Below are 12,103 nucleotides of genomic sequence, written 5' to 3'. Positions count from 1 at the left end.
TGTAGTAGGGATATAACCATACTAGCCCGTCAAGTGGTTCCGCCCCTGAAGCCACCGATCTTCTATAACAAAAAGTATTCATCTAGGATGCACGGACACGCGGACAAGGGTCCGTATTGCGCGCGGACACGCACCAACTCATAATAAAAATGAAAGTGCTTATGGTGAGAATCGAACATTGGTCATCCAAGGCACCCAACAACCCCTCAACCATTCGAACAGATTCAGTTTTTGTTATATTTATGCACACTTTAATATATATAAGGAGAGAAACTCATGATAAAAATAAGAATGCTTGTGGTGGGATTCGAACCTTGGTCATCCAAATAATCCAACAAATCCTCAACTATTCTAACAGATTCAGTTTTTGTTATATTTATGCACACTTTAATATATATATTTCTAAATACTTTCAAATTTTTAAACTAATTTTTTAATATATATATATATATATATTAAAATAATTTTAATTGACGTGTCCACCACGTGTCCGTGTCCAAAAATATTTCTATATGCCGTGTCTACGTATCGAATCGTGTCCGTGTCCGTGCTACATAGGTATTCATGCAATGTCCACTCTACTCGAAGCCTAGCATGTTTTCACTAGACCAATTTATTTTGGTCAAATTTATGCAACGTTTTTATTTTATACTTTATAAGATAACTTATGGTAAAACAAAAAAAACGGAGACTCAAGACTATTGTATTACGCCTTTATTCAATCATAATGATACCAAACAGATTGAGAAAAGTTGATCCTTTAAATTAAGTAAAAACATAATCTTTGGTGCCTTTACCATAATGGATGTGTTCCAATTTATTAAATACACAATTGTCGAACGTAAAAAGTTTACCATTCAATCACAAATTACATTGTGACGCCGAACATTTGAGAAAATTTATCTACACAACACTTTTTTTTGTTTTTGGATCCTACAAAATCATGCCATATTTTCTTCAATAAATGGCGAATTAAGAGGCTAAAAGAATGTTCATTGTTATCTCAGACCTCATTTCCTTTGTCCGCGGGACCCAACTAACTAATTGGACACATTTGCAAAACTGGCGGGGGGATCGGATGCAACATCATCTCAAAACATGCGATCTCAAGTCTTAACTAACCCAAATAACACAACACTGTTTCGCAGAAAGACACGCAGAAACCAACTCCCTCTCCTCGGACTCCTCGTACTCCTCTGTCTTCATCTTCACTCGCCTGCACCCAAACACATCACTCCACCCAATCCCCCATCTCCAATCTCGCCCCCCTTCTATTTCAGACACCAACGTTAAAAGGATGAAAAGCCATTGATTTCGTTGGACCCACAAAGATTGAAACTTGCAGGCCCCCTTAAGATCCGTAAGGGTCCTCTATCCTTTTGATTCTACTTAAAAATTTCAATCTTTATGCTTGCCCTGCATTTATCTGATTCCTTTATTTCTGGGATTTGATGGAGAGGTCAGGATAGTTGATTTTGAATCTCATTTGTGGTATGCTGTGTGGGTTATTTGTGCAATTGGTGATTGTTTTTTAGCTTACAATTTTTTATATGTTTAGCTTAGAGGTAGGTTTGGAGTTTCATGTAATAAAATCTCGTATATCTTAAGATAGATTTGATGTTTGCGAGTTTTTGGAATGGAGGAATCATCTTGATTAGTGTGGAGGTTAAATTTGCAAACTTTGATTATCTTTTTTGTTGCATGGTTTAGATTTGTTATTTGAGCTTAGTATTTGAGACATTATTAGCAATTTGTTATCACAACCTGTTTTATGAGCTTTGGCTTGAAGATCTATAACATAGCTTCTGCTTTATTGTATTTGTCAGACCTCACCATGCATTTTTCCCCTCTGGCTATTTTCCGAAGTCGAAAAGTTGTAGAGTTTGAATATGAAATGTCATATAACTAATGTTGTCAGATATTTTTGGGATTGACTCTACTTTTCTTTTCATCTTCTTGGTCAATTGTATTTTCTTTGGTAAACTTATCTGCTTTTGGTAAAATTGATAATCAGGCACATAATGGCGACAAAAGGGAACACAGGAGACAACAGAAGTCGAAGTTCTATGTCAGTTTTCATCGTAGCTGGTCTCTGTTGTTTCTTTTACATATTGGGTGCTTGGCAGCGAAGTGGTTTTGGAAAGGGAGATAGCATTGCTGTGGAGATTACCAGGCAAACAGACTGCAGTATCCTTTCCACTCTGAATTATGAGACTCATCACGGGATTGATGAAGGAGTGGTCAAGGAATTCAAACCATGTCCAGATCGCTACAATGATTACACTCCTTGTCAGGACCAAATGCGAGCCATGACTTTTCCTCGAGAAAATATGAATTACAGGGAACGACATTGTCCTCGTGAAGAAGAGAAGTTGCATTGCCTTATCCCAGCACCCAAAGGTTATGTGACCCCTTTTCGGTGGCCCCAAAGCCGTGACTATGTGCCGTATGCTAATGCGCCTTATAAGAGCCTGACAGTTGAGAAGGCTGTTCAGAACTGGATTCAATATGAGGGCAATGTCTTTAGGTTCCCTGGTGGTGGAACACAGTTTCCTCATGGAGCAGATGCATATATCAATGAACTTGCAGCTGTGATTCCCATGGACAATGGGGTAGTCAGAACTGCATTAGACACTGGATGTGGGGTAATGTTCTTCTTTTCCGCCGTTCAGTCTGCTCAGCTTTTCATACTAGCACTTGTCTCAATCTTATCTGATCTTGATATTTATGTAGATACTTTAAGTTTTTACGTTATTGATCTGATTTTCATATTGGTTCATGCTTCATAGGTTGCCAGCTGGGGTGCTTACCTGTTTAAAAAGAATGTTATAGCCATGTCATTCGCACCAAAAGACTCTCATGAAGCACAGATTCAATTTGCTCTGGAAAGAGGAGTTCCAGCAGTAATTGGTGTTCTTGGAACTATAAAGCTGCCATATCCTTCTAGGGCCTTTGACATGGCTCACTGCTCTCGTTGCCTCATTCCATGGAGTGGGAATGGTAATTTGATAAAACTATTCCAAACTGATGTTGCTGGTCTCTAATATAGATAAACATCTCTATATCCATCTTATTTCCTCGAGTACATATGACATTTGTTAATTGCCTTTGCTTTATTGAGTCTGTCTTGACTCTTTGCCTTTTGCCACTCACACTGCCACGCTGATAGCATATACTGTAGCATTGCCACATTTATTTTACAAATTTTAGGATATACATTATTGTAGACATGACATATTATTGGACTTCTTTTGCAGATGGAATGTACATGATGGAAGTGGATCGAGTTCTTAGACCTGGCGGTTACTGGGTCCTTTCTGGTCCTCCTATTAACTGGAGGAACAATTTTGTTGCATGGCAGCGGCCTAAAGAAGAACTTGAGGAAGAACAGAGGAAGATTGAAGATACTGCAAAGCTTCTTGGCTGGGAAAAGAAGTATGAGAAGGGTGAAATTGCCATATGGAGAAAACGAATAGGCTTCCATCATGACCAAGATTCTCAACCTCCTCTGTGTGAATCCCAGAATGCTGATGATGTCTGGTATGTCACTTATTTGATATTTTGACTCTGTTACATATACTATCATTACTACGTATTAGCCATTAGTTCATGTTGTGAAAAGTTATATGCACCCATCTCAGTTCTGTTATCTAATTGCCAAAAGGAAACTTAGAAAATGCAATGTGTAATGTCTGTTCAACATTGAGGGTCAGAAAGGAATTACATTCACCGTCTTGTTGGCTAGAGAAAGAATCTACATTTGGTGGATCCAAATTATATGAGATATGATTCCTATAAGAAATCTGAAGCGGTGGGATTAATGTAAAAATTCATACCAATTCATTTCAGACTGCTTCATCTTAAAGAACACTAACTTTTTTTTCTACATCTTACAGTAAGTTTACTTACTAAGCATATAATTAATATTTGAGTTTTTTTCCCAGGTACAAGAAGATGGAAGTGTGCATAACTCCTTCTCCCAATACTATTAGTCATGATGAGGATGGTGGTGCGGCATGGAAGCCATATCCCGAAAGGCTCAATGTTGTACCTTCCAGAATATCCACTGGATCCGTCCCTGGTGTCTCTGCAGATACATTCGAGAATGACAAAAGGACATGGAAGAAACATGTGAGTGCATATAAAAGGACCAACAAATTGCTGGATACAGGGAGGTATCGCAACATTATGGATATGAATGCCGGTCTTGGAAGTTTTGCTGCTGCTCTTGATTCTCCCAAACTTTGGGTAATGAATGTTATGCCCACAATAGCTGAGAAAGACACTTTGGGAGTTATATTTGAGCGTGGATTAATAGGCATTTATCATGATTGGTAATTCTCATTCAATCTTTTCTTGTTCAAAGTGTTGTAGGTGCATTTAGTCAGAATTCAGGGAACAATAATGATATTATTCATTTGATAATCTTTTTCTCTCACCAGGTGTGAGGGCTTCTCCACGTATCCAAGGACATATGACCTTATTCATGCAAATGGTATTTTCAGCATGTATAAGGATAAGTAAGTCGCGATACCCTGCTTACTATCTTTTCCTATATTCTAATGTTTCTGGCAACTTCACTAATGAAATACCAACGCAGGTGTGATGCTGAAGACATTCTTCTAGAGATGGATCGTATACTACGGCCTGAAGGAGCAGTGATAATTCGTGACCACATGGATGTGCTGGCCAAAGTGAGCAGAACTGTGAAAGGAATGAGATGGAAAACAAAGACTGTGGATCATGAGGATGGCCCTCTTGTTTCAGAAAAGGTGCTGTTTGCAGTTAAACAGTACTGGGTTTCTGGTGAAAACAATTCTACATCCACAGAATGATTAAGTAAGAAGCAAAACAGACAGGCCAAAAGAAAAGGAAAGAACAGAAAGTTAAAGAAACAAATGGGGACAATATATTGTCTTGAGCAAACAACGAAATCGTAAGCCAGGGGCTTTACAGCATTTCTGTTAATTGCCATGTTCATCCACCACTCCTTCCCTTTAAGTCGATTATGGTCTTTTTAGTTTCTTTTTTCTCATCAACAACACATTTTTACTGCATTTTCTTTCGAGGTAATATAGAGCTTTTGATTTCATATTTTTTACATGTAGATTGACCCGGCAATGCTCGTGGCTTAAAGTTAATGATTTAATTTAATCTTTTTGTCATTAATTATTTAATTCATCAACTGTTTATCTTATCCAGTAGTATCTGTACTAGAGAAGAGATCCAGCATAATGCAGTAAGTACTGGTTAGTTCGGAAAACATTTTGGCCAATGTTCACCACATTATATGATCTAAACATGAAGCTAATCAAACCCCGGATTCTTTGTTTTTCTCCTAACTTACAAGAATGAGTGGAAAAAATATCAAGGGTATAACATGCTTAATGCTTTGATGATATGAGGAGGCGTAATGGCAAGAAGTCTAAGAATGTAGGACCCTTGTTCCTTTTCTTTTGCAACTACACAACCCACATAGCCTGCTTATAAGAACTACCAAGGAAGCCAAGTCATTTCCAGAGCCTTGTCACTCACAATTCACAACCTCCCTTGACATTTTCCAGTTCTGTGCTCAATTTCTGCTTTTGTTTTGCTCCTCTAAAATCCATGGAAAGAGAGGCCGATAACGCCACAACTCACACCCGTGATGCCTTGGCTTCTACTTACCTCACCAGAGCAGAAGGAACCTTAATTCTCAAGTCTCCTGCCTTAAACTTGAGCCGAAAGACTGATCAGGATGGCGAAATCAGTGTCTTTGGCGCTGAAAGATATTTCAGCATGATGCTGGAAGATGATAGTCCAAGAGTACTTGTGGACTATAACAACACAAGCAGCGCTGGTCTGCAGCGAAAGAAGCAAGCAAACAGTAGCAGGCCAGGAACTCCTAGTACTTATTCTGATGCAAGTTGGAACAGTCAATCCACTTATTTGCCTTCTTGCAGAAGAAACCAATCTCCAAAGAAGAAGAAAATGGTGAATGGAAAGAAGATATTTTCCGGTTTTGGCTGCAATGGTTCCTGTTCAGATCAGAAATCCATTCATGTTCATGAGGTTAATCTTCGTGTTGCTAGGGATTTCAGGAAACAAAGTTGTGGAATGTATCACCATCCTGTCAAGCAGTCTCAACCAAGAATTAAGGCCAAAGAGCACCAGCTTCTTCACCACTACCCTAGCTTTGGAGGATCAAACAAAGAACAACATTCTGCATTTGCAAATTTTGGAGCTAAAGAAGAGAAGAAGGCAAAACAACAAGAAGAAGAACAGCCACGAAAATCACTCCAAGTACTGTTTGGATCCGAAACCATGAAGAAGGGAGAAGACATAGTGGCAATAAATCTAGAGAGGAGACTTTCCATGTTATCTTGGGAGGCCATTCCAAAAGCTCAAAGCCACTCCATTACTTCCGGAAATAATGAAATGATCAATGAAGACAATGAGAGTGATGCTAGTTCTGATTTATTTGAGATTGAGAACTTAACTGGCACCAGTCAGCCATTGATGTTCACAAAGCAAGCATCTGATGAATTGTCCATGGCTTCCCCTACCAAGCATGCGTCAAGTGAGGCCAGCATTGACTGTAGTGTTGTCACAGCTAATGTTGTCTCAGCTGCAGTTTCAGATTACGCTGAGAAGAAACTAAACCCTGCAACCAAACTGCAACATCAATGCTTGGAATCTTCAATGGAATTAGGGAAATTTACAATCTGAGACTGAGGTGAAGAGTTTCAAGTGCACATCATTGCTAGAGCAAGTAGGGAAAATGTGTTAAACTTTTCCAACTGTACGTAGGTTAATAATGATATTTTGTTCCAAAATTGAGGCCATCTTAACTTTCAGATTGTCATGTTTATGTCTTTCATATTGATCCTACTTGCATTTGCTACACAATCTCGCACGATACGTTACCACAACAGTTAATTTGGATCATGCATGGCCTCGTTGGCAAGATAACAACATAACATGTCAAACTCATTCCCGGAAAACTCTTTAACTACAAAATATCTATAATGTTATTCAAAGCCAAAACACCCCGGAAAACATTAGAAAGAGATTCCGGACTTATGGGGCCATTTGCACCAAAGATTAATAATGGACACTTTGTCCAACAAATCTCCCCAACTTTTAAGGTTCAAAGTTTATCCTTGTTCTCTTGATTGACGAATGGATGGCCATTCATGTTTTGGATCCTTTCTAATGACTTTTACCGGAACTGCTTTTTACAAGCCACCTTTGCCTCACTCATGATCTATATGAGTATACAAGTCTAAAAACCCAAAGGCCCTACAAGGAGAGCTTATGCATCACAAAGTACTAACAAGCATTAGAAATCCAATCGCAGTTGGCTGCATTTTCAGTCCAACATTATTGCACGTTACTTGTGAGCTTGAAATCTGAGAAGAACTTACTAGAGTTGGAGAAAAAAACAACGACAAGAAAAGCTTCTGTCATTTCACTGAAGCTAATATACACACTGATCCAAACAATGCATCAAATTAGTGAAACAAATCTGAAGGTGTAAAGGGTATTAACAGACAGAACGGCCCTGCGCTGCGTAACCGAATGATCCGTTCCGGGTTCTTAATTTGTCCATAAAAGACGATGAATTTCTCATGGTTTAGAAGTAAAGGTGGCACCTTTCTTTAACATGGCCAGAGGTAGGAGGTCTACATGAATCGAAGAAGATATTATTGATTAGAACGATATGTGGAATTGAAACACACTAACAAGGAATGTGATCATAATGACCCTTTAGGATATGACATGAACAAGTTGGGTGGCAACATTCAATTCTCTAACCATCTTACAACCAGGTGGATCCCATGCTCCTTTTCTTCTTTCACTTTCCTGCAACAGAAACTTGCCGAAACCACATTTTGAAAAGAGTTTTTTTCACCAACAGTCCCTCAACTCTGGTGTACCTACCAATGTGATACCTCAACTCTTAATCGTACCAATGTGATACCCAGACTCTAGTATTGCTATCATTGAAGTACTTCCGTTAGTTTTTTTTAACTTTTCCGTTATCTTGGTGACGTGGCAGTTACGTGAGGCCCACAAAGAGGGTTAAAAGACAAAATTAACCCCATCTGACAGGAACAATGTTTTTCCTGCCCTTTACCTTGAGAAATACACCCAAATTCCAATTTTGGCACCAATTTTCCCTCTTTACTCCTTAATTTGTGTCTCTTATCTAAACTAAAGAACTACCGCCAACCAGTCGACCACAATCTGATAAAACCTAGATCAATCTCATTTTCTATTTGTACCCTAGCACTTGTTAAACTAACAGAATAAATATAGAAATTTATATGGAACATCTCATTTCAACAATCTCATAAGAATATAGAAACGCATAACTTAACGAAATTCAAATACATGTTTAAGTACCATTAGTTGCCACCTTTTATGCTGATATGTCATGATTTTTGCTTGTAAAAACTAATGGTACTTAAACATGTATTTGAATTTTGTTAAGTTATGCGTTTCTATATTCTTATGAGATTGTGGAAATGAGATGTTCCATATAAATTTCTATATTTATTCTGTTAGTTTAATAAGTGCTAGGGTAAAAATAGAAAATGAGATTGATTTAGGTTTTATCAGATCGTGGTCGACTGGTTGGCGGTAGTTCTTTAGTTTAGATAAGAGACACAAATTAAGGAGTATGGAGGGAAAATTGGCGCCAAAATTGAAATTGTTGGGTGTCTTTCTCAAGGTAAAGGGCGGAAAAAACATTGCTCTTCTCAGATGGGGTTAATTTTGTCTTTTAACCCTCTTTGTGGGCCTCACGTACTTGCCACGTCACCAAGATGACGGAGAAGTTAAAAAAAAACTGACGGAAGTACTTCAATGATAGCAATACTAGAGTCTGGGTATCACATTGGTACGATTAAGAGTTGAGGTATCACATTGGTAGGTACACCAGAATTGAGGGACTGTTGGTGAAAAAAACTCTTTTGAAAATCCCATTCCATCTATCGTAAGGCTCTCCTTAATGTTGTATCATATTATTATTATTTTATTTTTTTAATAGGGCAAACTGCCCTTAATTTATTGAAATCAAACTAACAAATGAGGGGTGTTGTATCAGATTAGATATCAGCAAACATTGACTCCTAGTCCACACTTTAACCTTCACATTCCATTATGGATCTCTTATTATGATCATTTTTCCCGCATAGATGATCTTCAACGGTTGATTTAAACTACACTGCTGCATTGCTACTCATTCAATAATGTCTACTTGCATAGTTGGAGGACTATACTCCTATATCTGCATGCTTTAGCTACATCATATATGGTTGCTAGTTTTAAAAAATTTCATTGAAAGCCAACAACTACTCTCACTTGGCTAGCATAACCTTAAAAGTTCATTACCACGGAATTGGTAGATCTTAAAGAATTGGGAAGGCAGATGAAGAATGTGAGAAACCGGGAATAAAGGTAACTGCATGTAGATATAAACCTTGAATGCAGATGATAGCTGGAGTACAAACAAACCCAAGCAACAAGTGAAGCAAGGGTAAACTTGTGAAGCTAAGTTGGGACCAATATATATAGATTGCTACTTGGGATGATGGTACTCCTGATCGATCAGTCCCTATATCAAAATCATGAGGCATATAGTCACTCTGGACCACTCTCCTTCTAGTTCTAGGAGATCAAAGTTTGATTTGTCTAGTGAAAGATGGAAAGGTGCAAGACGAGAAATTGAGTAGAATTCGCCATTATAGCAGTACTACCTCTAAACCAAGCTCAATTTCGGAGGTGTGATGGGAACCGGTGCATAAGTACATGATTAATATATCGAATTAACGGTATGTCTTTTAAGCAGAAAATGTATTGACCATTCAGTGCTTTAGGAAGTAAATGTAGACAGATCAAAATTGGGTAAACATGCAAACAAATATTGGAAAATATTTGGAAGTCATGTTTATGTTGTGATCTTGGATCACAAAACTTGACTGAGAATTTTGATTAGAAGAATAATCAAGCAAGTTAAGGATTGCAATACATTTAACAATGGTTTAAGCTCTACATTTATTAAGCTGTTAACTAGCATGAACTGATTAATTACCATCAACTGGACAGAGAGATTGCTACTTAATTGGGATGATGACCATTCAGTACCTATATCATAATCATGAGGCATATACAGTCATTGTGGACTATTTTCCTTCTAGTATAGACGATCAAAGTTGGCTTTGTCTAGTGAAGGATCGAAAGGTGCAAGACGAGAACTTGCCTAGAAGTCACCATTATAGTACTACTACCTCTCAATCAAGCTTAACTTCAGAGGTGTGATGGGATGCGATGCACAAGTACATGATTGATTATTTAAAGCCATGGTCTTAGTGATCAATACCGATGGAGAAGCACAACAGAAAGCCATAAAAAAACTGTAATACTAACTGAATTTACTGGAAGATGGAATGAAGGATTTATTCTTAGATGGCATTAGTTGACAAAGAGATCAGCGTAGGTCTACTAGATGTGCTTATGTTTTCTATCTTTGATTCATATAAGGTTCCTTTTTTTTAAAGAAGGATTCATATAAGGTTCCTGAACAAGTACTTGGAATAAAGGTGATAGACCCTGATAAGACAGCAGTAATATTTTCCTGGTGAAAGTGGTGGCATCTATCAAGGTTTTAGAAAATTGGCCATGAATTCTTCTGCAGAAACTTGATCAAGTGGAGAATCGAATACTGTGTTTAGTACTTGTTAGACTCTGTTATGTTGGTGTATCCCAAGGTTGGTTAAATAAGGATGTAATGCTATTGCCTACTATGAATTTTAATCGTTTGTTTTCTTTAGCAGTAAGAAAAAATGATGCTGAGTGGAGAAATATGTTGGCCTTAAAGATGGTCGTCTTCCTCAATTTTGTAGAGAAGATGACTTAAAGCCTACTACAGCTTCACCAGTATTCAATTGATAACAATGCAGTCTGTAGTATCGTTTGGTTAGATTCTTACTTGTTGCAAAATTTGATTTTGTATTTGTGTTGGTGAATAAGATGAACATTCTTCGTAAAAGAGTGGTGGCATCCTTCAAGCTGTTTACAGATTCTTGACTACTAAGTTTCCTCCTTACACATATTCAATGAGCTTATCGACCCAGCAATGTGGGACGGCTTGCACTCTATATAAGCTGCATGGAAGTATCAGATGAAATAAGCATCTAAGCAAATTAAAACCATAGGACAGAAAGAAAAAGAGCAAGTCAGAGAGAAATGGCAGAGCAAAACAAGGTAATCTTATACGGAATGCGGGCTAGTGCCTATGCTAAGTTGGTGGAATTGGCCCTCAAAGCGAAGAGTACCCTATGAATATGTAGAAGAAGATTTGTGGAACAAAAGTCCATCGCTCCTCAAGTATAATCCTGTTCATATGAAGGTTCCTGTGCTTGTCCACAATGGGAAAGTCATTGCTGAGTCTCTTTTGATCATTGAATATATTGATGAAACCTGGAAAACTGGCCCTCAACTTTTACCAGAAGATTCATATGAACGATCCCAAATTCTCTTCTGGGCTAGCTACATTCACCAGGTAAGTAGATCCTCACTTCTATTAGTTCACCAGTATTCTTTTAATTAATTTTATATTTTCACACAATCTACTCGATCACATCTGCATGCATAGAATAGATCGATCAACTTCTCATCTCACTCATCTGATAAAAAAATCTGTTCTTAATGACTTGATATGTTGCAGGTGTACGAGGCCTTGACGGCAGTACTGGTTAGCACCAGTGAAGAAGGACAAGAGAAAGCCATCAAGGAAACATTTGAGAAATTAAACATGCTTGAAGAGGGACTAAAGGGGACGTATGTTTCCAAATGGCTTTGTTTCATCATCTGATGAGTTCAGCAAAAATGTGAAACTACTAGAGTTGGTCATATTCTCATGCTTTGGAGCACATGAACATCTGCATGAAGTTCTTGGCATAATTTTTTTATAGACCCTGAGAAAACTCCCCTGATATTTTCCTGCATAAAAGGTCTGATTGAAATCCCTGCCGTGAAAGACTTGTGTAGTCCTCATGAAAAGACGGTGGCCTTCTGCGCGTTGTATCGAGATTCTGCTACAGCTTGACCACTTTTC

At 38.0% G+C, this 12,103-nt stretch overlaps 2 protein-coding genes and 1 pseudogene across 2 annotated transcripts; all 3 read left to right on the top strand.

Moving 5' to 3' along the window:
• Positions 1 to 1,147: 1,147 nt before the first annotated feature.
• Positions 1,148 to 5,160, top strand: LOC126796452 (probable methyltransferase PMT2). Its single transcript, XM_050523276.1, has 7 exons — positions 1,148 to 1,360; positions 2,015 to 2,645; positions 2,790 to 3,000; positions 3,258 to 3,540; positions 3,945 to 4,334; positions 4,443 to 4,520; positions 4,601 to 5,160. Exons 2-7 carry the CDS (start codon positions 2,022 to 2,024, stop codon positions 4,833 to 4,835), a joined length of 1,821 nt encoding a protein of 606 aa, XP_050379233.1. The 5' UTR covers positions 1,148 to 1,360; positions 2,015 to 2,021; the 3' UTR covers positions 4,836 to 5,160.
• A 447-nt stretch (positions 5,161 to 5,607) lies between these two features.
• LOC126796453 (protein PHYTOCHROME KINASE SUBSTRATE 1-like) lies at positions 5,608 to 6,708 on the top strand. Its single transcript, XM_050523278.1, has one exon. It carries the CDS (start codon positions 5,608 to 5,610, stop codon positions 6,706 to 6,708), a length of 1,101 nt encoding a protein of 366 aa, XP_050379235.1.
• Positions 6,709 to 11,265: 4,557 nt separating this feature from the next.
• Positions 11,266 to 12,094, top strand: LOC126793897 (glutathione S-transferase U9-like; annotated as a pseudogene).
• The last annotated feature ends 9 nt before the right edge of the window (positions 12,095 to 12,103 follow it).

The sequence above is a fragment of the Argentina anserina genome, chromosome 5, assembly GCF_933775445.1.
Source record: "Argentina anserina chromosome 5, drPotAnse1.1, whole genome shotgun sequence".
Classification (NCBI taxonomy): domain Eukaryota; kingdom Viridiplantae; phylum Streptophyta; class Magnoliopsida; order Rosales; family Rosaceae; genus Argentina; species Argentina anserina.
The sequence above is the reverse complement of the archived record's forward strand: the minus strand, read 5'-3'. Positions and strand labels throughout refer to the sequence as shown.

What these genes read in the sequence shown, in the direction of transcription:
- LOC126796452 (XM_050523276.1), top strand. Translation starts at nt 2,022, where the DNA reads ATGGCGACAAAAGGGAACACAGGAGACAACAGAAGTCGAAGTTCTATG. An exon ending in CAGAATGCTGATGATGTCTG is followed by an intron (nt 3,541 to 3,944) that starts GTATGTCACTTA and finishes TTTTTTTCCCAG; the next exon opens with GTACAAGAAGATGGAAGTGT. An exon ending in ATAGGCATTTATCATGATTG is followed by an intron (nt 4,335 to 4,442) that starts GTAATTCTCATT and finishes TTCTCTCACCAG; the next exon opens with GTGTGAGGGCTTCTCCACGT.
- LOC126796453 (XM_050523278.1), top strand. Translation starts at nt 5,608, where the DNA reads ATGGAAAGAGAGGCCGATAACGCCACAACTCACACCCGTGATGCCTTG.